Source organism: Heptranchias perlo, chromosome 32, assembly GCF_035084215.1.
Source record: "Heptranchias perlo isolate sHepPer1 chromosome 32, sHepPer1.hap1, whole genome shotgun sequence".
NCBI classification, from domain to species: domain Eukaryota; kingdom Metazoa; phylum Chordata; class Chondrichthyes; order Hexanchiformes; family Hexanchidae; genus Heptranchias; species Heptranchias perlo.
Genome location: NC_090356.1, coordinates 30,052,872 through 30,078,425, shown reverse-complemented (window position 1 = coordinate 30,078,425; position 25,554 = coordinate 30,052,872). Strand labels below are relative to the sequence as shown.

Below are 25,554 nucleotides of genomic sequence, written 5' to 3'. Positions count from 1 at the left end.
GGTTCCAGTTTTAAATACTGGGGAACATTGAACAAGTTTCTGCTGAGATTCTCAATGCACCATTACCTTGGCCTCTTTGCTGGATGCGGCTGGATAACGCCTGTCCGTCAGCTCTGGTCCAGTAGTAGTAGAATGGAGCTTGACCAATAACCTGGCATTTCAGTATCACTGTGCTACCTTGTTCCACTGTTGTTCTCTCGGGGATAATACTAACCAGGAGAGGATTACGATCTAAACAAGAGAGTAAATTCAGTTATCTGTGTACTAATGAGCTTTTTCTTACAAAATATTAACTAAAAAAAAGAACAGAGTCAAATCTGGCCACGTAAAAGATGTCATGAGTACATTCAATAGATTACCATTGCCTTTATTTAACCCTTAGATTGGCAGCAGATCCAGGTAAAATCCAATCTAGCCCAGACTTTCTTTTGCTCACATTCAGTTGCTCTCCTATTATTTACTTAACTACTATTATTTTTTCAATTAATAAAACCTATTTTAACATTTCTATTATGCACTTTCTACATTAATAATCAGGCCACTGATGATCCAAGTGTGGAGAACAAGAGATGTCCAACTTTTAGGGGAGATCTATGCAGCTAACTTCCTGCTTTGACTCCTCAGATGAAGACGTTTTCTGCCACACCATGTTCTACCTCACCAACCACACAAGCCAGCTAAATCCTCATTAAGAACAGGAGAGTTCAAATGACTGTATTTCAAATTGTGACCCATCGTTTGGGAGCTCAATGCTTCAATCACCAGATAAGCAAGTTGATCCTCAACATTTGGGAATACTGAAAAACCATTTCAGTTATGGAACTTTTATAGCGTCTTTTATATGGAATTTATAAAACACCTTTTACATCCTCAGGACGTCCCAAAGCACTTCACAGCCAATTAAGTACATTTTAAGTGGAGTCATTGTTGTAATGTAGGGAAATGCGGCAGCTAATTTGTGTACAGATAGGTCCCATAGACAGCAGTGAGATAATGACCAGTCAATCTGTTTTGATGGTGTTGGTTGACTGGAAGCTCTGTAAGGGTTTATGGGCAGGGTGAAGACTGATGAAGCAAGTCTTAAATTCATTTATTCAACTTCACTGGGATCGTATTATGTCCACTGCACTGTGGGTTTGGAGCTCAGCCACAGGCCTGATTTTAGGGGCATGGCCTGGCCCAGAGGAGGAAAAACATGGACAGATGTCTTTTGCCAGGTCCAGTGGATCATGGACGAAAACCTGCCCTAATACTCCTGTACACGTGGGATAAACAGGAAGTCAAAATATTTGCAAGCAGTCACCTCAAGACCAGAAGTCTCAGAAGATCTCCTGACCAACCTCCTGGTTGGGGTCCTTATATTTTCCACCCTTAACTTGGCCTTCCTCATTCAATGAACGTACTTCACAGTCCTCAAACAGATAGGTAATCATCCAACTGGGGCGGGGGGGGGGGGGGGGGGGGAAGGAGGAGAGCGGGAATCGATGATGATGGTATCTTAAACGTTTGCTCAATACTTTTCACTATATTGCTCGCTTCTTGGTCGATCTCAACGTCTTAGAATTATAGAATATTATAATGCTGGAGACCATTTGGCCTATCACACCTGTGCCACCTCCCTGAAAGAGCTAGACACGTATCTTGGGTCAGTGCAGAGCACCTTCAGGAGCATATGTCAGCAGTGTCAGATTATTTACAAGACACACTCTTCGGTTTTTAAATGGACATCAACGCCTTAAATCCCTTCACGGCCTCTACCCTCCTTATCTCTGTAACCTCCACCAGCCCTACAACCCCCCGAGATCTCTGCGTCCCCTCCCTTCGCCCCACCATTGGCGGCCGTGCTTTCAGCTGTCTAAGCCCCATGTTCTGGAATTCCTTCTCTAAACCTTTCTTTCTTTTTCTTTCCAAACCTTTCTGCCTCTCTCTCTCCTCCTTTAGGACCCTCATTAAAACCTACTTCTTTGACCAAGTTTTTAGTCATCTGTCCTAATATCTCCTCCTTTCGCTCGGCGTCCTTTTTGGGAAGCATCTTGGGACGTTTTTCTTTGTAAAGTTGCCTTATAAATGCAAATTGTTGATGTTGATGATGAATAATCTTTCATCAAATTGGGGAGAAACATCTTGGACACTGCCCTTTGAAGAGCTTTATGCCACGTGGAGCTAGTTCAGGAAGGTGTTATTTATCACTCTGGGAGTACATTAGGCTTTGCCCAGAGGGTCAAGTGCAGTACAGATGGAGTAGGGACTATTAGATAATGCAAACAGGCAAAAAAAAATAATCAGTAGACAGCTCCAAGTTGTCAGAAGAGAAATGCAGGGTGAGGGTGTGGGAGAGGGATACAGCTTTGTATCCTGAGGTTGAATATACTTAAAAGAAAGATGTGCCAAAAAGAAAAAGAGGACAGTGAACATGTGACGTAAATGTTAAAGCCAGCTTGTTGCATCAAATTGTTTGTGGTCGTGGACTGCAGTAGTTGGTAAAATAATGTGAGTCACTGCATGTAACAGCCTTGCAGATGGTTGAGATACGACCTATGCACATTGCGTGTGAACTTGCACGTGAGAGAATAGGAGAAAGAGACAGAGGCAAGACGTGGTGAAAAAAAATAATAAACGAGCTGCTGAACACAATGTGAACAAGACTGAGAACCCAGAACAAAAACACATTTTGTAAGTGCGTACTTGCTTGCACCTGCAGAGTGATGTAAAGAACTTGATGTTTTCCTAATATTAAGTTTCCTCAGCTGGTTCTCAGCGGCAGCCAAAGTCACACAGAAATCTGAGAGGGAAGGCAAATGAATCATAAAGGAAAGGATAGGAGTGGCGAATTTTAGCCTGCAGGATTCCAACTGGTTTAGGAATCAGAGCCATGTTCTGAGACTGGTTTTGATAACTGCATGGTTTGGTTTTCCAAAAGAGTATTGGATGCAAAGAGTTAGCCTACAGATCAGCCAATCTATTAATTGTGCTCAACAACTACATGTAGACAGCGTGAAAATATAAAGCTCAAAACCCTTCGTCTCCCAGGGATTATTGCCAACGTACCCACTGGATGACACTTCTGGCCTGGAATTTTTGGATTACCAGAATAGCCGGGAGTGCAGCTGAAAGGAAAACCAAAACGTTAGCACCAGAGGGAAAAAAATCAAGAGCAGGATTCCAGCATCACTGCCAAGCCTGTGATACGTCATTCCATATCATGCACTACACCAAACTAACGCAAGGTTAACAGAAGATTTACAATGTCCCTCTACCATTACACTTCTCAGCTCAATTACAAGGGTGAAAACTACGATCAGATACTGTTCCTAAACAACTTCTTAAAGCGCTCTTACCAAGCTCCTCTCTGCGCTATTGTAACGCAAGCATTAACCCGTTAAAATCATTTCTTCCTAACAGTCCTGCATCACCATAAAATTTAAGAAATCTTTACTCAAGTGAAGCATGCTCATTGGAGACTGGAGGGCTGATATTCCTGCTCTTCTCCCCTGCCCCCATGCACCAGACAGGAGCAGCAAACCCGAAGTGAACTGCACTTGTCCAGGCCCAGGGGGAACGCTTAGATTTCCTGTCCAGGGCCATTGACGGCAGGCTTGCCCCCTGGCTGGGTCTAGGTCCAGAAAAAGGGGGCAGGAAACAGGAGGGCAGGCCCAGGCCCAGGCCTGATGATGCGTTGGGAAAGTGAAATCCCACCCTGGGGCTCCTCTTCAGTTTGCTGCCGGGTCCTCTCAAACCCGCCCATCGGAGGACAGCCTCCCACGTCAGTTTTCTGGCATGTCCCTGCATCTGGATACCTCATGATCAGGAAACTGAGGCAGGAGGACTGGTAGCACTGTCCGCCTCATCAACATGCCATTGCTGGGCCTGCGCCCATTGACTGCTCTGCCCCCGTGGGGGGGGGGGTGCGGATACCCTGGGGCAATGCAAAGAGGGCAGAGAGCTGGACTGAAAAAAGTGGTCTCCACCCACTTGTTCCTGACCTTTGTCCCCATAGGAATCTGCATTCCCTCGGAGCATGGGGCAAGAAAATCAGGCCTTGTAATTCAAGAGGTAAGTAGAGGATTGTACTTAATTTTGTGCTAAGTTCCTACTTTTGATCATTTAAGCCTCGAGGAACCTCTGCTATTGATCAGAATCACTCACCGTTCACAGTACTGCCCTGTGTATCCAGGGAGACAAGCTGTACACCTGTACCCACCGACCCCATTACTTTCACAGACAGGAGAAAACCTAGCAGAAGGAGGCAGAAAGCAATATGCACCTTAGAAGGTTTTCGAGTTACAAAGTCCTCAGCCCACACGATCAGACGCAGAAACATCTTACAACTACGGCGACCCACGAGGGCAGTAGCGTATACCTTTAACAGCGTCACTGTCAGGAACAATGACTACCGGCAGCTAAGAGGGCAGCTGGGACATTGGCTGCCCCACCACTCCCAACGCCCCTCTGACACTCACTGCCAATGCCTCTCTCCTACAGTCTTTACTGCTGCTCTGCGGGGAGACAAGTGGCTTCGCTCAGCGTCTCACGAGAGTGGCTGAAAGCAAAGTACTGGAAGCCCGGGAACAGGAAAGGAAAAGCTGGAACCACTCAGCAAGCCAGGCAGCATCCGTGGAAAGACAGCAGTCAGCATTGCGAACCGCTGGCCCTTTCTCAAGACCAGCAATTCTTGGAACAGCGACGTGGCTGAGATTTGGAACTTGGGCCCTGTGGCGTTCACTGGAATAAAGGCAATCGGTTTGGTTTAAGCTGATATATCAAAATGTTACAAAAATTGCACAAGGTAACACATTACTAACCTTACATACAGCAAACCGAGCAACACAAAAAGGTCTAACAAGTTGCTTTGGTGTAATGATAGCAGCACAATGCAGTAACACAACATATACCACATTGTCTAAATGCAGCAGAGTTTTACAAATTGGGTAACTTACTGGTTTTCTTGAATGGTTAGTGGACAGGCACAAGGTTGGCAATCCTCTGGGGTACCAGCTGTGGCATCACCGTAATATCCAGGGGCGCACTGATCACAGAACTCCCCAGCCGTGTTATGTAAACAGCTCTGTTTAAGAGGATTTTTAAAAATCTTTAGTTAAGCACTCTCTGTATCTGTGTTGTCACTAGAATTAAACAATGTATTAATATGTATAGGAAAAAAAAAATCACTCAGCTTATAATACACTTTCAAGTTGTGTTACATACTTTTTTTGTGAGATGCTCTTAAGTCAACATCTCAACTCATTCCCACCACCACTGCCAATAATAAACTAGTAAGGGGTGAAATTTATCTTAGGCAATAGCGCAAAATGGGCAAGAGCTCATCGACAGCCTGTTATACACCCCGCCTGATTAAAGTCAGTGGAATAGAAAATCAGGCAGAATGTAAAACAGGCGGCCGATTCACGATCACCCGTTTTTGCACTACTGTCTGAGGCCAACCCCCAGGATGTCTGCAGGTGTTAGAATCAGTGCTGACATTGAAAGAGGCATTGCTTTGGCCACCTGAATGGACCTGCCTAGTGCTATAAAGTTCCAACTGTTCTCTCAAAGTAGTACCCAGCTCTGGGTAAGTTAAATCTTTCATTGTACCGCTGGGTGCTTTTCCACAGTTCTCACACCCAGCGTTACGCTTTACTGAAATGCTGATGAAATCCCTGATGCTGCCGGTCCCTGCACACATTGCCCATCACTGGTTCAGTAATGCGTCTCTTTGCCAAATCGAGACATGTGCTTTGAATCTGCCTTCCAGGAAAAACAAATGCAAAGACTGTTTGTTCAGCAACAAAAAACTGTTTTCTTCACAAAAGATGCAGCTATTCACAAAGTCCATATTAAAAAAAGCAATAAAACGAATTCAAAAATGATCAAACTGTGTCATTTTGCCATTTTTTAATGTCTATTTACAAGACATCTAGGAAGTAGAAACCCTTTGATATACAGTTTAATTTCGCCTCAAAACACCTTAACACAGCATCCAATATATTCTCTTTCTGTATCAGTGAATACAATGCAATTTCCACAGGGAAAATATGCTTGATTTAATCTTTACAGCAGTTTAATTCATTTGAAGTACTTTGGGATAGACTGGAACAGCTGTATTTAAATGCAGTACTAGAATGGAGTGATGCTGTGCAGTAACTCGAGGGGGCAGCAGGGTACACTCGCCTCGTACCTGCCAAGCCTCCCAATACCACAAACTGAATTATTCGGTTTGCTTAAAGTTGGTCGGTCCATGCATGCCATATGTAGTGTGATAAAATCTACAGCTAGATACTCTCATCCCTGGTGTTTTAAGATTGTGTAAGATCATCAGCACCAATTCCAGAGCAGTACCTCTCACACACACATTTCACTGATTGTGAGAAAGCAATGCTTGTTACACAATCAGCCATAATGTAAACCACACCTCCTCTCCTACACCTGCTTTTTTTCTCAACTTTTACCCCAATACTTCTCTTTCTCTTCTCCTTGCTAGGGCACAGTTCATAGAATCATACAGCACGTAAGGAGGCCATTCAGCCCACTGTGCCTGTACTGGCTCTTTGAAAGAGCTATCCAATTAGTCCCACTCCCCTGCTCTTTCCCCATAGCCCTACAAACTTTTCCTTTTCAAGAATTTATCCAATTCCCTTTTGAAAGTTATTATTGAATCTGCTTCCACCACCCTTTCAGGCAGATCATTACAACTCGCTGCGTTAAAAAAACCTCCTCTCTGGTTCTTCTGCTAATTATCGTAAATCTCTGCCCTCTGGTTACCGACCCTCCTGCCAGTGGAAACAGTTTCTCCTTGTTTACTCTATTAAACCCCCTCAAAACTTTGAACACTATTATTGAAATATTAGCAATGAACACCAGGTGTCCTTCAATACCTCAGCTAAGTAGCTATTCATCACGTGTGAATCTAGCCAGTGACTGTCAGCATTGGGAGGTATTACCACTTCTAACAGGGCTCTCTCACCAGCTGAGATCAGCACCGGCTGGGGATCAAACCCAGAACTTCCCTTGGTCTGCATGTTCAGTTACTCATCGGCTTAACTAGCGGAGCCGCCTGGAGAGCATCTACACTCATTTGACAGAGAAAACATTTTGAAGAATGAGCTGTCATGCACTTGAATTAATGTGCTACAGGCATCGAAAATCTCATTGTGAATGTGCCATCTTTCACTTTACAACTCTTTGACTCTATGGTAACCTTAAAAGGCCTTTGTAAACCAGAACTTACTATCTAACATTGCCAGCAAACATGGGAGAGAGTTACCTGGAGACCATTATTGAGGGGACACATTTTGATACTGCTCACTCTTTGCTAAATTACTACTACACTGAAGTAGATTGTGTAACCACGTACCGAGCAAAGGCCAGTCTCTGGGTGGCAGGAGTCGGAGTGTCCATTACATTCGCACAGCTTGCAGTGCCCTAGGTACAGGCCTCCTCCAGTCCTCGTGTAACCAGGAGCACAGTCCTAGGAGAGAAACAAGACAACACAGGAAGAGATTCACATATTGTCCTTCCTGATTGCACGGGATAGTTTTTTTTAGACCAAGCAGAAACCAGAGAAATAAAAAAAACTAGAACTCTGAAATTTGCATGAAAAGTACTTGCTAATCCATTGAACCACCTGTGTCAGGAATCCAACAACGGCTGTCCTTGGTCCAAATTTACATTTCCAGTACTCACAACCCAAAGGTCTCGTAGATTCCAACGTACAGAAGTCGTTAATTGATTTATAGAATCATACAGCAAAGGAGGCCATTTAGCCCATCGTGCCTGTGCCTCCTCTTTGAAAGAGCTGTCCAATTAGTCCCACTCCCCTGCTCTTTCCCCCATAGCCCTACAAACTTTTTCCTTTTCAGGTATTTATCCAATTCCCTTTTGAAAGTTACTATTGAATCTGCTTCCACCGCCCTTTCAGGCAGTGCATTCCAGATCATAACAACTCGCTGTGTGAAAAATAATTCTCTTCATCTCTCCATTTTACAACTTTCATTTATTTGGGTTCTCTTCTTTATACAATGTCAAACATTAGGGTAAGTGCTGAATTATGTTAAAAAGTAGCTGGACTAGGTATTGCATTGTGTTTAAGAAATTAATCCATATTACTATAGATTTTTGCAATGCAACTTAGTTCTGGAAGCTCCTGTAGTAACCCCGACTCAAAGTGTAAAGGTGTGGATTGTAGGTTAGAGCAGGGTGGGCTTTGGTCGCGATAACCCCATGAGTAGACAGCCTTCCGGCACCCATCACCCAGGGTTAGTCACATTTGACCAGTGAGGTACCGAGGGCTGCCTCTGACTAGAATAACCAGCATGCTAACGACGAGCATGGATAGGAAAACCAGGGCTTTAAGCACTGTGCCAGGAGCCTCACTTTCCAAAAGTTACTCCCATCACCTCGATCAGCAGAAGCCCAAATCTCTCACTGGTCCAACTGTGGAGTGGGTCATTGTGCAGGATTTATCACTTCAACTGATCAGATACAGTATAACTCTGGTTAAAAAAAAAAATCAAAGTTAAAAAGTAAAGCAAAAGGAAAGGATTAAAAGGAGATAAAGCATCCTCGTTTTCAAATCCCTCCATGGCCTCGCCCCTCCCTATCTCCGTGACCTCCTCCAGCACTCCAACATCTCTGCGCTCCTCCAATTCTGGCCTCTTGCACATCCCCGATTTTAATCGCTCCACCATTGGCAGCCATTCCTTCAGCTGCCTAGGCCCTAAACTCTGGAATTCCCTCCACCACCACCTCTCTCTACTCCTTTAAGATGGTCCTCAAAACCTACCTCTTTGACCAAGCTTTTGGTCACCTGTCCTAATATCTTCTTTTGTGCCTTGATGTCAAATTTTGTTTGATAATCACTCCTGTGAAGGGCCTTGGGACGTTTTACTACATTAAAGGCGCTATATAAATGCAAGTTGTTGTTGACCTAACAATAAGTTTCAAGTAACGACAACTGGGCACCAGGTCAATTTTTCTATAGTCACCTGACAAGACAAGCCGTGGTATGCCAGGGGACAGCGACACTCTTCCACTTCCAGTGCCTGTGCCAGATTGGTGTAGGACGGCACTGCAATCTCCATGCTCACATCGGACAGACTGGCAGAAATCATGTCGGTCGAGTAGGTGGCACGGATGAGGACTTCATCCAAGTCAGCGAGGACCATCAGGAGATGCTCCCGGGTGGCCCGCATACCATCCGGGCGCTTCCAAAATTGCTGAAAGAGAAGAACAGATTCACATTTTGTTGACTGGCCTGACTCCCGAGTGGTCTTTGCGCAAAGATGTCTCATCGACTGACACCAAATCGAGCCGATGTAAAGCTGATGAAGACCGTCTGTTTTGTTTCAGTATCTAAACCCAGCCACCAAGCTGAAGATCAACAAAAAGCTCATCTGAAAACTAACATGAGCCATTTTAAATGTTTCAGAAGACAGACTGCTTGGTCATCCTTACATTGCTTGTTTAATTACCTGACACTCAGGGCAATAAGTTGAGTGTTTGCCATTAAACTGAGCGCCATACATAAATGTACCTGTGACTTTATGTTAGCTGATTGGAGAACTGTAAACGTCCCTTAAAAAGTTATTAAAAAACTTACCCAAAGTTGCAACCAGCACACCCAGAGCTTAACTGCTTATTTAAAAGTGATCATTCATCCCTAGTTTGTCTTAAAAATACACAAAAATGAAATTGTACAATATTCGCACCCTTTCCTCCACCGGACTCTGCAGAGCCTTGAAAGAAAACCAGCACTGCTTTCAAACAAAATTAATTTTTAGGGGATGTTCAAATCCCCACATCCCTCGTCGATGATTTGTGAATCTTTGTTCGTACCAAGGTAAACACGAAGCAACATGTTGGTGTCTCAACAGAGCATGCATCGGCTTGGCTCTGTTAGTAGCACTCTCGCCTCTCAGTCAGAATGTTCAAGCACCATCTCCAGGATTTCAGCACATAGTCTAAGGTGACATCTCAGCGCAGTACTGAGGGAGTGCTGCACTATCGGAGGTGCCGTCTTTCCAATAAGACATTAAAGCGAGGCCCTGTCTTCTCTCTCAGATGGACATAAAAGATCCCATGGAGTAAACAAGAGCAAGAGTTCTCCGTATGTCCTGGCCAACATTCCTCCCTTAACCTACACCAACAAACGTATCGCATCTCACACTGCTGTACTCACCATACTAATCACTACTCACACTGCTGTAATCACCATACTAATCACTACTCACACTGCTGTAATCACCATACTAATCACTACTCACACTGCTGTACTCACCATGCTAAGGCTCTATTCTCATGGTGAGTACAACATTGTGAAAACATGCAGCATTTTTCTTCATAGTTCTGCCCTGTACAGAACGTATCCTGGACTTTTCCTAATTATAACAGAATGCTATGTATTATTTTAAATTATTTTACTTATTTACTGGTGTGAAGTGTTCCACCATATGGCTCATGGCAAAGGGTTCAAATATCTGTGGATCCAAGTCCAAAATTAGGAAATGTAAGGAATCTTACAACACCAGGTTATAGTCCAACTGTTTTATTTAAAAATCCACAAGCTTTCGGAGGCTTTCTCCTTCGTCAGGTGAGCGAGTCAGGACACTCGCTCACCTGACGAAGGAGAAAGCCTCCGAAAGCTTGTGATTTTTAAATAAAACAGTTGGACTATAACCTGGTGTTGTAAGATTCCTTACCTTTGTCAACCCCAGTCCATCACCGGCATCTCCACATCAAAATTAGGAAGTTCGGAGTGAAATGAAAATCAGGCAGAACCCTTTCACCCCAAGAGTAACCGTCACGTGGGGCAAGTTACCAGGGAAGGGCACTGAAACCAGCCGTAACAATGGGATTGGGAGAGAATTGGATGCGTTTCTGGAGAACCAAGGGACACAAGGGTTACGATGATTTGGTAGGCCGTTGGGTTAATCTATCATAAAGGGCAGGCCTTTGGGCTGACTCACCTTTCTCATTCCAAAAATGTACGTTCTTACTACCCAATGAATCTTCAGGAGGTTTTTATTTTTCTTATTCCCTTGACGTAACCCATTTTCAAGATACAATGGTCTTCATTCTACTATTATCGAAAATATTTAGCGGAGGAATGTTGAAATGGGAAACTCAAGTTTTAACTCTTTACCTCCTTGAACATGACCTCAAAGGACTGCATCTCTCTCGGTTGCAGCTGATGATGGTGGTAGGTCACTAAAGTGATGTCATTACCCTGAAAGATCATACAAAAAAAAACATTTACGGATAAACAATCTACAGATCTGTTCACTGTAAACACAGAGAAAGGACAATACAATAATCGCTCACGTAAAAAGGCTTGTATAATTATTCTTTTTATACTTTAAATAAAAACAACCAACACTGAACCAGGATGGTTTTCTCTTTAGCAGAGAATGATGTTCTCACTGCCATGCTGAACCCTCTCAACAGCCGAAAGAGCGGCATTTCTGCTGAAGTTTTGGAACGAGCTCTTTGAGGACTGCACCTAATTTAAGTTTGTGCCTCCAGTGTACCTTAAAAATCAAGAAATGTGCCATGAAACAGATTCTTAAGCTTCAGGTAGTTCAAAAAATGTTGGCGTTTAGGGGTTAATAAATTATTTGAAAACATAAAACTCCCACCTGGCAGGGAGAGGCAAATTCACCATAGATGTTTACTTTACCTTAACTGTGGAATGCTTCACTTTGTCTCCCTCTTTGTCCTGACCCGACTCTGCAACTGGACACGGCCTGCCCTCAGTCTGCTATAGACCCCTGCAGGCAGCTGTCTGACAAAGCTGGGAATCCCCGGGCATGACTCTCCTCCGATTCTTTCCTCCCTTTTTACTGGGAGATGCTGCAGTCCGTCTCCAATCTGAGTATTAGTGCGGTGGTATTCCAGACTGGGACACTTTATACCTTAATGATCCAAGCTAGTTACTGGGCAGATTAACCAGGTTTCTTTTTGTACTTTGATAAGGCACATTAAGCCGAGCTTGTTTGAAACAATGAAGCAACGAGGTTGACGCAAGGGATAATTTTATGGTCTGGGTTAAGTTCAGGTTTTTCTGCCCAGCTGCTGGGGCAAAACTAATCAGCAGCCCAGTGAGCCGATTGCCCACAATTTTGCTTGATCAGCTCACTGGACTAATTATTGATAGATGGCCTTGTGCAAGGAGCCAGCCCAATGAGGAACGTCCATTATCTAGCTAGCAGCTCAAATTTGAAGAGTTCTGCGTACGTAAAGCTAAGTGGCTGTAGGCTGTATTAGGGACAAAAATTATTTCAGCTTTCATACAGCTTCAAAATTAATTTAAAATACCCATCAACCTTTGTCAAAGATGGCGGGGTGGGCAGAAGTGGGGGGAGGGGGGAAGAGAGGATGTACAGTGAAAGAAGTGAAAGGGAAGCCAAAGTGGAGGCACAAACCAGCATCTGTGGGCAAATGACAGAGTGGCATTTCACCCACCCCCTCTTTGATGGCTAGTAAGATAGATGTACTACTACATTGGGTGTGCATGGGGAGAGTTGTCAATTTTGGCACTTCAGGGTACTCTCCCCAGAGCACAGCTGTGCATCATTCCTGGCAGAATGTGCTGACCAGGCTCATCACTATGTGCACTACCTGGGAACAGATGCAAAAGACAATCATACATTTTCAAGAAATCCAGTAATGTAAGACTACCATGCATTAGGTAGTTGGCCCAAGATTCTCTCATAAATTGTTGCCTCTCGACCTGTTCCACGTTCAATCCTCGACCGTACTCCGCTCTTTCACTGCCTCTCATACATCCCCATATCTCAGTAGGGCGTCCGTCCAAGGACAATTGAAAGCCTGGTCTCTCACACACAAGACATGACAAGTCACTGTAATGCAACCTAGCTGCATGGTGCAGACACTTGCCAACACCCAAGTTGGCCTGTAGACCGTGCACCTATCTCTCAATGTGCATGTGCGCCTCCAATGTTAAAAAACGGGAAAAAACAAGCAAAAGAACCAAAAAAATTCCAAGAATTTAAAACCAAAAGAACCAAATGCACCAAATAAATGTACAAAAAGGACCCAAAAAGTAAATAATGTGAGAAACAATCTACAGACTTAAGTGATGTGTGTCAGTGTGACAACTGCAGTCACTTACAATGATCTGTACATCTGCATCTGGTACTGCGGAACCCCGGAACCCTGCATCGTAGGAGAGTGTGTATCGTAGGAGTCCACCGTAGGACGTCACCTGTGCAAAAGAACAACCACCCTTATAAGAATGCTTTGTACTGACATGACATGCGGATTATCACCACTGTAAGAGAACAAAAATCACCAGCACACCTTAGATTCAACACAGGCAGACACTATGACCGAGTAGATACTTACAAAGATATCACGATCAATGTTACAAATTGCTGACCGCATGAGCTGCACAGCAAGTTGTTCCACTCTAAAATTAACAATTCATAGATTGCATTTATTTTTTCCAAAACCTGGATTTATAAAACTACCAAGTTCCAGTACTTCACTTAAAGACTCCATTACTAGTAGATTTCCTGTGAGGCCGCTCACAGTTAGTCCAGGACATGGGCCAGGAACACAGAGAGGAGTGGAGCATTCGAGCATGGACTGCAACGTGGGGTGGGGAGGAGCTGCAACGCAGCGGGACACCCAAGGGCAGGACAAGCTGCATTTTATCTGTTAACTAGCAATTGTTGCCACTGGGAGACATTCCTGAGGGTGAGGCTGGAAGCAGGTGAGTCCCAGGGGCTGAGGTTGGGAACTGGAAGAATGGGCAGGTAAACGCTAGCTACGAGATATTTATATGGATTTGCTGACATTTCATATCAACGTAGTTAAATGTGGATATCCATATCTAAAGCACGTTGTAGTGTTTATAGAGAGGGACATGTTTATAAGGTTTCATTATTGGCTGGAGCCAGGAATCACACGTTATGTCAATGGGCGTTCCATTATCATATTGCCACTGTGACAGCACTGCTATCGTGACTAGCAGTGAAACATGGAGAGTCGTAGTGAGTTGTTTACACAAATGTCTCAGAACAGATACTTATTTTTGATTGCGCTCTTGGTTTTCATCTCCTCACCACCATATATCCCAACTAGTGCAGGTACCAGAGTAATGTGGTGTGTAGAACTGTGTGTGGCTGTCATCAGCATTGACCGCACAGGTAACAGGCAACTTCCAGTAATAACGTCCCCTTACTCTCTCAAGGTGAGGTGCAGACTGTCCGCTTCGAGGCCCATCTAGTGCTTTGGCTCAGAACTGGTAATTCACCCAAACAAGTACATTTTGAGTTGTACCATTCCTGATACCACTGCATGCTATACAAAATATCCATTCTCAAAGCTCCCTTAGATCAGCATTTATGAGAAGGATCTGTAAGTATGCTTGCATCTCCCTTTAGAACTAGGAGGTGCTAATTCAGACAAATATAGTTCTCAGTTACATAGAATTACATAAAATCCACAGCACAGAAACAGACAATTCAGCCCAACTGGTCTATTGCCGGTGTTTACGCTCCACATGAGCCCCTTCCCACCCTGCCCCCATGTCATTCTATTCCGTTCTCCCTCATGTATGCATAAAGCCTTCCCTTAAATGCATCAATACTATCTGCTGCAATCACTGCATGTGGCAGTGATTTCCACATTCTCCCCACTCTCTACGTAAGGGCATTCCTCCTAAATTCCTTATATAATCTGTTGGTGGCTATGTTATATTTTGTCACTTTGTTCGGGACTCACCCACCAGTGGAAACCCTTTCTCCACATCCACCCTATCGTACCTCTGGTGGGAGGATCCAGAACAAGGGGGCATAACCTTAAAATTAGAGCTAGGCCATTCAGGGGTGATGTCAGGAAGCACTTCTTCACACAAAGGGGAGTGGAAATCTGGAACTCTCTCCCCCAAAAAACTGGGAGTCAATTGAAAATTTCAAAACTGAGATTGATAGATTTTTGTTAGGTAAGGGTATTAAGGGATTATGGAGCTGAGGCGGGTAGATGGAGTTAAGATACAGATCAGCCATGATCTAATTGAATGGGGGAACAGGCTCAAGGGTCTGAATGGCCTCCTCCTGTTTCTCTGTTTCTATGAACCATTTCATAATTTTAAAGACCTCTATCATGTCTCCTTTTAGTCTTCTCCATTGCAAAGAAAAGATCCCCAGTCTGCTCAATCTTTCCTGAGAGTTGCATCCTTTCAGTTATTACTTCATTGTGTAAAAGATGGCATTTGTTATTTTTCTTCCATCATTTCCCACATACATGTGGCCCATTATCTAAGTATAATTACAGGCATTAGACCTTTCCCCTAATTTATTTGCTGATTGTGTTAGATAGTTGGCAGAGTCTGGTACTGCTAACTAGAAATATTCATTGTTTGTCTGCAACCACTCATTTGTTAGCATTCCTTTATGAATTGATAGGCAAATATAGACAATTTAATCTCATCACAATGTGCTAGGATATTGGTCTGGATCGTCAGATCCATTGTCTCATCACATCTTTACTGCAAGTCCGATGTGTTGACCTTATGCAGTTAAGTGAGAAGTACTTGATCTGATTACAGCGGGCTCCATTCTCCTCAACTGATGCAAGGGCAAGAAACTGCATAAACATGCTTCCAGAGAAAAGGAATCGCTCCCCTTTCCCAAGCAGAGGGGCCACGGCAATCAACAATGGGATGGATTGTTGGCAACTGCAATCCTATCACTTGGTGTTTAGAGAAGACCAACTAAAGAACTCATGTCTCCTCCAAACACTAAATTATAATGCAGCTTTTGACCAGACTCTTTCCCCAGTTATAAAGGAATCTAGGTCGACCTTTATTTTGGTTGGGGTTAGGGGAAGAGAAAATATGGGGTACAGGAGAAGAGACTGGAAACATAAAAAATTGCTACTGGAAACACTAGACACTTATCTTTCTGGAACTCCCCACTTCCAATCTTCTACAATGGAATGATATTACTGCTCCCGTACCATCCCATGCTTCACCAATAAAAGGAACTTGCCTCAGGTGGCTTGTCCAGGACACCATCCTCATCTGTGTCAGGCAACACCAAAATCTGGCTTAGCATCAAAATACCCACTTGGCCACGTGCCAAGATATAGGGGGTAATTTTAATTAATCCGCCCGATGGGAAACTGATCGGGTTAACCGCCATTTTACATCCCACCTTATTTTACTCTGTTAACTTCAATCAGGCAGGGTGTAAAACGGGCGTCCGACACGAGCCCAGTTTCTCATCAGTGGGTTAGGTTAAAATGACCCCTATTGCCTCAGTGGATGAAGACATGATATTGAACATATTCTTGACAAACTTCCTTAAGGTTTTTGCTCAACACTTTACTCTCGTGCTTCTATTGACCAATGATGGTTTTGTGGGCAAACCTGCACCTCAAAATCTTGGTAACTCAACCAATGCCAAGTGAAGAGGACTCAAAAGTTGCACTGATTTGTTGAGCAGTACGAGAGGATCTAATGTGGGACCCAGGCATTAGAGCAGAGCCCGACCAGTGAATCTCTCTTTAAGAAAAATATACAAAGACACTGTCATCTTAAATTAAAAACATACATAACTCATACCAGTTGGAATTATTATCCAAACCACTCATGTACAAATACATTGTTTCTAATTCAGTACTCGAAAATACTGGTTACCTTGTCCCCCAGGTAATGCTGAGGTAGTCGCCAATAGAAATTGTTTGCAGGTAGAAGACTGAAGCCCTTGTAAAGGAGAGCATACTGGGATAGGAAAAGACACAAGATGAGCAGAGAAAGTATACACAGAGCAGCAGTCAAAGGCACATTCAAGGACATGCTTTGAAATTCCTTTCCTAGCGTTGTTGCAGGAAGCCCTCCCTCATTCTCTGTAGAATTCCCCCCATTCTCTGCAGAGATCCCCCCCCCCCATTCTGTGCAGAGTCCCTCCATTCACGAGTTTCGTAGAACTATTAGAAAACGCTGGGCTTTTTTAAAGGTACCAAATTATTGTAGAATATCAGAAGTACTGTATTTTCAGTAAAGCGCACACAGTCAAGAAAAGAAAATACTGAACTGAGCACAAGATGGAGAACCAGTTCTAACGAAAGGTCATCGACCTGAAACGTTAACTCTGTTTCTCTCTCCACAGATGCTGCCTGACCTGCTGAGTATTTCCAGCATTTTCTGTTTTTATTACATTACAAGATTAATTTGCCATTTTATACCCTTTGTTTGGTCAGCTGAGTTTTGGACATCGACAAGTTCAAGGGTCTCCAAGCTGACCTACTGAGAGCTCTAAACGGGTGGAATGTCCATGTGCACCATGTGGAATGCACAGCCCACTTAAGCCTTCAGAGCTGAGGTGTAGGTTGGCAAGACCCAAGACGGAAGGAACCCCAGGTGTGTGCAGGTGGACTGCTGGGAGCTTAGCCAGCTAAAAGCGCACAAAGTCTTCCCACACAGAGCTGTGGAAAATCTCCCACTGCTTGTCCTGCCAGGACTCTCCTACCCACTACGGTATTAGATGGTGGGACAATCTGGAGCTGAGTGTGAAGAATCCCAGCCTCCACTGAGGCCTTATCTCATTTTATGAAGGCTTGAAGAATCCAGGATATAGGTAGTTTGTTGGATTAAAAAAAAGCAGCTGTCATCAAGCGTCTTATGTGATAATCGGGAGGACGAAAGATAGAAAACACTTTTCTGCCTGGTCTAAAAAAAATGTTTTTCTGCATGGAGACCACCCCCAAGTTCTAAAGATGGGCGCTGAAAAGTCACTTGGAAAAATGGTTCATTTTATTCCCCCAATTTCTCCTCCATTTCAAAAAGTTTCTCATCACTCTGCAATTTCCCAGGCTTCTGAAATCCAGGCCATTTGTTATTCTAAAGTGCAGTGAAAATTCCTGCCACTTACTGTGACAATTCGAAATCAGAAGGCATGGCCTGATCTTTAATAACAATTAAAGATGAAAAATAATAGAGTCCCTCTCCCCTTTCGGCATCAGAGACAGGAACTCTCAACAAGAACCATAAGCTGGAAATTTCCATCGGCAGAAGCCTGGCAAATTTTCCAGGGTCAACCTCATTCTTTTAAGTTTTGGCAGGCTGCCGGCAGAATTCCCACCTATGGTGGGGAGTCCAAATAGAAAGGGAGGTGAGGCGACGAAAATTGGTTTTACAGGCCTTGGATGGTAGTGCGGCAGCTGAATAGAGGGTCAATTTGTTTTATTTTTTTTATAAATAGTTATAAATTTTACAGGGAAATCCAGTTTCTTGGCTCTATTTCACTTTCGTGCTGAAAAGCTTTCGGAAACCACTGTGCAATCAACAATATTCCTTCAGAGGACCAATAAAATGTAAATACCCTCCTGCCGACCAAACCAATGCTGGATACCAATTACATCTACTGGCCTTCCTTACATCCAGCCTTGTTATGGCAACCAATGGAAAATGTGATGCATGACATCAATCCAACATTACCACACAATCTGAACACGCCTGCCACGTTAGGCCAGACGCACTCAACAGTTGATATCACTTCCGAAGGAAAATTCTGGAAGAGACGGTGACCAGTGGTACGCCTCCTGCACTCAGAACACTTAACAGATGAAAAGTACGGCAGATAGGCCGCAGTCTCTTTTACTAATTCACAAATGACACGGGATAACAGCACATCTCAAGTCCAAACATGCACTTCAGAGCTAATCACAACAAAGCCTTATACACATTAGTTCTAACTAAAACCAAACCAAATAAAATAAAGACAAGTATACACAGCAGGGGATTTAGAACCATGCTAAAATCTCATGCAGAACGGCTTACATTTCGCAGTGATCTCAATTACGTTCTCTATATTATCTTTGCTCACGTACATGCTGCTTTGTTGATTTTTTTAAAATTATCACAAGGTGAATTATGGTAACATCCCATAAATTCAAGCACACTGAAGAGTTCCTCTGGCTGACTGGGACTTTTGCCCAAAGGTCTTGAATTTGTAGTCCAACAGGCAGCTTTCTGAAGTCATTCACATCTTAGACATGCATAAGATTACTGCGATACTAGAATATTCCATGCATAAGCTAACCATGGCTACCTTCTCAAAGCCTCTGGGCCTTGAGGCCAAAATGGAGGAAGAAATTAGGTTCGTTGATTCCTGAGCTTGCAGTAAAGGGACCTGAGGAATGTTTCTCATCTGTATATACATGCAGAGAAAATCAACACTTAATTTCACCAACTTATAATGGAACTAATTTTTTAAAATGCAAATCCTCACACCCGAGCTGAGAATAACACTATTGACATTTTGTTTTTACTCCCAACTTTCCCCCTTCCCATCATGACTCACACTGCAGTATGTTTGTCTTTCAAGTGGATCCTCTTTCCCAAGTGATCACTCTTCACATATGAGCCAGGACAGTGAAGATCCACAATCAATATGACTAGAGAGGCTTCACATGGAAGCCTAATCCTCTACAGCTGCACAATTTCCAGAAGGACGAGGAGAAAGCTACCCGGCTTCCCCCCCCCCACCACCCTCCCCAGCCAGATGTTGCTCTGGCTGATGAAAGCAAATATTCAAGATGCTAAGCAGTTAAACCCAGAGCCTTCCTGTCCTGTATCACTATGTGCGTACCATAAGGTGCTTTTAACTGATGAGTCTTCCAGGAGCCCAGCATGGGGCACGATCAAGGTTTACATTCTTTACGCTGATGGCTAGATTTCAATTCAAAATTTCAAGTGACTCAACTCAGGCTTTTGCAAAATTAAGATTACAGACACTATTAGGATTACATAGGTTGTTGTAATTTTAGCCCAATATTTACATTAACTTTCTTCCTATTTGGATACTCCTCCTCTAACCAAAAGGATGGACAAATCTGTGGATGTGCCTGCAGCCCCTCAGTGAAGAGATCCTTTCCCAATTCATTCAAATGGCACCTATGAATAAGAAGTTTCATCAACCCAAGTGAAGGGAGGTCATCTGGGGTCCCTTAAGACTCATCATGCCATGCTTTCTCATAATGCAATGCTTTCCCTTCCTCTGCTGTATCCAAGGTCTCAGTCTTGGTTGCAACTTGAGTCTAACACTATGACTAGTAACATGCATTACCGTGGCAAATCGCTGATTTAAAAAAATGTCAAAGACAAACTTTTTCCTGTCGTGCTGACTAAGGAACAAATTGCTATCAACAATAGGAGAAAAAGAACTGCAGCGCTCACAAGCGATTTATGTAAGGGAACTGGGTACACTCAAAGAACTTCCAGCTTGCAAGCCAGATATTCTTACTTAGGACTTGTCAGCACATTATGCCACTGAAGGAAATCAATGCCTAAACATGATTAAAACAGGAACTAGGAAAACACTAGGAGGCAGGAGGCGCCTTCATACAAACCCAATCCCAAGCCTCAGCAGCTGAAGGAACCCCCAAGGATGACACTAAATCATCCTCTCCCCTCTCAAGCATGTCACCCCAACTCAATGGCTAATGAGTCCTCTTCCTCCGCTTGAGGCCAGAGCATCCTGGTATATAATTTCCTGGTCCTGCCAACTGATACCTCTACCCCAGTGTGAAGAGCTGCACATGGCCCTCGATGTATGGATGTGGAAATACCATGCCACTTGCAAGGCAGCACATATTCTGTATCGTACAATGACCTGAAAAAGTGTATCAAATTTGTACAGCTGATAGATTGATATTAAAATGGCAGTGGGTTCAATCAAACCCCGGCCTTTGGTCAGGCTTAAGAGTGGATGCCTAACAACAGGGGACATCACACCTTGCTTCCCCTAAGGCCTCATTTTTAAGTGTTTGTCAGGGAATAAGGACCTAAAGAGAAATCAGAGGGCAGGGGGACAGATGGCCAGTTTCTGAATCTCTACCCCTGCTACCCTTGAGCTGATCATTGGGCTTTGTGTAAAACTGTTCTATCCCATCTCATTTTCCTTCTCAAATCCGTGTCTATCTTCTCCTGGTGACCCCGGAGGTTGGGGAATTGATATAATGCCATATACAACCACTTTGGGGCACCGCATAATCCACAAGTGCACTGTGCCACGAGACCATTTAAAATCCAATCTTTACAATGCCCATCATGCTAATATCACAGTTGACCTTAACTATTCAGGATGTGGAGATGCCGGTGATGGACTGGGGTTGACAATTGTAAACAATTTTACAACACCAAGTTATAGTCCAGCAATTTTATTTTAAATTCACAAGCTTTCAGAGGCTTCCTCCTTCCTCAGGTGAACGATGTGAAAATTTTCACATGTGAACATTTTCACATCGTTCACCTGACGAAGGAGGAAGCCTCCGAAAGCTTGTGAATTTAAAATAAAATTGCTGGACTATAACTTGGTGTTGGAAAATTGTTTACAATTAACTATTCAGGGTACAGGAACAGAGAGATCTGGGGGTATATGTACACAAATCGTTGAAGGTGGCAGGTCAGGTTGAGAAAGCGGTTAAAAAAAAGCATACAGAATCCTGGGCTTTATAAATAGAGGCATAGAGTACAAAAGTTTGGAAGTCATGATGAACCTTTATAAAATACTGGCCACAACTGGAGTACTGTGTCCAGTTCTGGGCACCGCACTTTAGGAATGATGTGAAGGCCTTAGAGAGGGTGCAGAAGAGATTTTCTAGAATGATTCCAGGGATGAGAGACTTTAGCTACATGGATAGACTGGAGAAGCTGGGGTTGTTATCCTTGGAACAGAGAAGGTTGCGAGGAGATTTGATAGAGGTATTCAAACATCATGAAGGGTCTAGACAGAGTAGACAGAGAGAAACTGTTCCCATTGGTGAAAGGGTCAAGAACCAGAGGACATAGATTTAAGGTGATTGGCAAAAGAACCAAAGGTGACATGAGGAAAAACTTTTTTTTTTAAACACAGCGAGTGGTTAGGATCTGGAATGCAATGCCAAGGGGTGGTGGAGGCAGATTCAATCACGGCCTTCAAAAGGGAACTGGAAAAGTACTTGAAAGGAAAAAATTTGCAGGGCTACGGGGATTGGGCAGGGGAGTGGGCCTAGCTGGATTGCTCTTGCATAGAGCTGGCACGGACTTGATGGGCCGAATGGAGTCCTTCCGCGCTGTAACCGTTGTATGATTTTATTCACCATCTGTGATACTCCTCACCAATGGTACGCTCTACAGAAAATGTCACCACACAATGACATTTTGCAAATTCTAGCTTACAAACTGGAATATTCCGAAGCACAGGTTTTAACTACAGTTGTGGGCACTTTACTTAATAGAAAACTGTTACTTGACTTTTTACTAATCGTAAACCCATAAATACAAGGATTTGCCTTAAATGGACGATTACATTTCCCACTGAAACGTGATCTCCATACCTTTGCACGGTGGCCAGGATGAGAAAGCAAAGATGAGGGCTGAGAAGAACGAGAAGTAGCGGTTCTTGGAGAGGAAGAGGAGGAGAAGGAGGGTATGGAATGAGACGATGTATTGCGAGAGGCAGAGGGAGCAGGAGGTCCAACAGGACTTGCTGAGGCCAGTCGAGATAATGGGTGGAATGGCTGGGACAGATTGCTGCCGCCGGATGGGGTGGGATTGTATGGTTCGTGCAGCTGCTCAGAAGTAAAGCCAGTTATAATTGCCCATATCTCGTCATCTATACGCTTCTGTTCTTCCATGTCAGGCACAGACTACAAAGAAGTGAAGGAACAAGTTATCTATAAGGGTGTCTACATTAAAAAGCAATCCAGCCACAAGCTTACCACCTCATTATTTTACTAAATAATAAACATCAAATGAAATCACAACACAGGTAATGATAATTGATTGTGCAGTTTGTTCTCAAAAAAAGTTAGATAAATTTTCTTCCTCTTTTGAAGTGCTTTCTATACAGTTAGTTTCACAAATGTATTAATGCACATCTGTGCATCCCATATTCCTACCCAGTTTTCACTGCTGTCCTTTGAAGAATTTCCATCAGGTGTTAAATGTCCAATTTATTCCAAGAGTTAAATCATTGTGTTAAGACCAAAAACACCACTCAGAAAAGACCAAAACATGCTGCAGCAACAATTAAGAGGGTTACTGGTTTGCTATTGTGCCCTTCACTTTGAGATCCAACCATGAAGGATCAACGTGATGCTATGGGTCCAACTATGTTTTGACTCAACCTTTGTTTGAACGATGCCTGTAGTTTGTTTCTGATAATGACAGCAGATTGTCACCATACACAAACACCACAGCCAACATCTGATCACTCAAGCAATTTGGGAAGTTGTTTAAATATTGGTGTCAGAAGCTAAGACAGTTTACTCGATGTAAATGTGGTGCGTGTGATCGCATGTACATTATATGGAGGCTGTACATCACTTGTACCAAGACCTATGCTATGTGTGATGTGGAGATGCCGGTGATGGACTGGGGTTGACAATTGTAAACAATTTTACAACACCAAGTTATAGTCCAGCAATTTTATTTTAAATTCACAAGCTTTCGGAGGCTACCTCCTTCCTCAGGTGAACGCATCGTTCACCTGAGGAAGGAGGTAGCCTCCGAAAGCTTGTGAATTTAAAATAAAATTGCTGGACTATAACTTGGTGTTGTAAAATTGTTTACAAATATGCTATGTGTATGAGACATGTGGGTCTGTAATCACGATAGAAATTAATGTTGGCCCCTCATTATCAACTTAGCTAAAGCCATTACTGTGCTCCATTTACAGCACACATGCACGGTTAACAAACGCAAGCTTTACAGTGAATTGTACCCTGTCTAGTATTGTTTTATTGCTTTTATTATACTTCTTTGGGGGAGGTATAAAGGAGAACAATTATGAAAATGCAGTCATTACAATAACTGGTATAATCTTCTGTACCAGATTATGGACTGGACAAGGTTAAATCTACTGTTCACTTTGCTTGCACTACCCGTAATCAATAAGATTCATGCTCCACACTGTACCATGCAGTTTCTCTACTACCTTTGAGGATCGTTTAGCCCTAGGAAGAGATGAAGAGGAGCCCAAGAGTTCCCAGACGGCCGCATCCTTCCTCAGCTGGTCCTCAGTCAAAGAGGGGTCTTTCTAATGAATGTAATTTCGCACATTATTTAGCACCGACAAAACCATCCGACTGCTCAGAAAGGTGCTCTGGTCAATTCAACACCACCACAAACACCTGCATGCAAGAAACTGCAAGGTGAGCAGATTCCGACAGACTCAAAGTGCGGCCTGATCATTTTGTCAAATCGTTCCAGGTCAAAAATATGGTGGCTTAAATTTACATGATCCATTATCCACCAAACACTATCAAAACATGCTGAGTATTAATGAAAACATCATAAAGCAGCTCTTATATATTTCAATTTCAGGGCCTGTGGATCCAAGTAAAAGCTAATAGAGTTTTTCGATTCTTGACTCATTAACAGCATGGACTAACAGAATTACCATTATCTTTACAAATATAAATCAAAAATTACTGACCATTTAGAACTGTCCCGTTTGCACATCTGCTGCCAATTTCCACTTATTATGCTAAAATTGACTTACTCTTGATTTTGGCTTAGAATTAACTTCCCATCTCCAAGAGGGACGTTGAAAACCAATCACAACTAAGGGGCTTCAAACTCATGCATAGGAACAGGAGGAGGCCCTCAGCCCCTCGAGCCTGTTCCGTCATTCAGTTAGATCACGGCTGATCTGTACATCAACTCCATTTAACCACCTTTGCTTCATATTCCTTGATACCCTTACCCAACAAAAGTCTATCGATCTCAGCGTTGAAAGTTTCAACTGACCCAGCATCCACAACCTTTTGGGGAAGAGTTTTCCAGATTTTGTGCCAGTGTAGCCAAACTTGTGCCAATTTCGTGTTATATTCAACCATAAAGAAACACGATACACGCGACAGGCTGGAAAATGCTGCGAAGCCCATCTACAGGATACACTGCAGCAACTCGCCAAGGCTTCTTCGACAGCACCTCCCAAACCCGTGACCTCTACCACCTAGAAGGACAAGGGCAGCAGGCACATGGGAACAACACCACCTGCACGTTCCCCTCCAAGTCACACACCATCCCGACTTGGAAATATATCGCCGTTCCTTCATCGTCGCTGGGTCAAAATCCTGGAACTCCCTTCCTAACAGCACTGTGGGAGAACCTTCACCACACGGACTGCAGCGGTTCAAGAAGGCGGCTCACCACCAACTTCTCAAGGGCAATTAGGGATGGGCAATAAATGCCGGCCTCGCCAGCGACGCCCACATCCCATGAACCAATAAAAAAAAGGTTGTAATTTTAGCAGATGAAGATTTTCTGGTCTGCATGGATTTATTATCTTTACAGTGAACGACTAACATTCAGTTCTTTTAATACAGCGGGCTTGGGGGAGGGGAAGGAGGAGAGAGCAGCTTAGAAACAACATCTGTAATAGTAAGTGACTATTGGGGGAAGGGTTTGAAAAGTGATACCTGAGGGGGGAAAGAAGGGAGAAAATGAAAAGAAACTACAGAATGCACTGCAGTAATTCACCGAGGTTACTTTGACAGCGCCTAGCTCCCCTGTGACCTCAACCACTGAGAAAGCAGCAATGT

The 25,554-nt window shown here is 43.5% G+C and overlaps 1 protein-coding gene across 1 annotated transcript in view; it reads right to left on the bottom strand.

Annotated features, from left to right (window-relative positions):
• hspg2 (heparan sulfate proteoglycan 2) overlaps positions 1-25,554 on the bottom strand; it is a 473,886-nt gene that overhangs the window by 182,933 nt on the left and 265,399 nt on the right. The window contains 12 exon segments of the mRNA XM_067970061.1: positions 67-231; positions 3,049-3,107; positions 4,147-4,233; positions 4,938-5,065; positions 7,352-7,465; positions 8,982-9,212; positions 11,138-11,221; positions 13,127-13,219; positions 16,661-16,744; positions 19,074-19,172; positions 22,342-22,653; positions 23,943-24,044. Coding sequence (XP_067826162.1) covers positions 67-231; positions 3,049-3,107; positions 4,147-4,233; positions 4,938-5,065; positions 7,352-7,465; positions 8,982-9,212; positions 11,138-11,221; positions 13,127-13,219; positions 16,661-16,744; positions 19,074-19,172; positions 22,342-22,653; positions 23,943-24,044 — 1,558 coding nt within the window.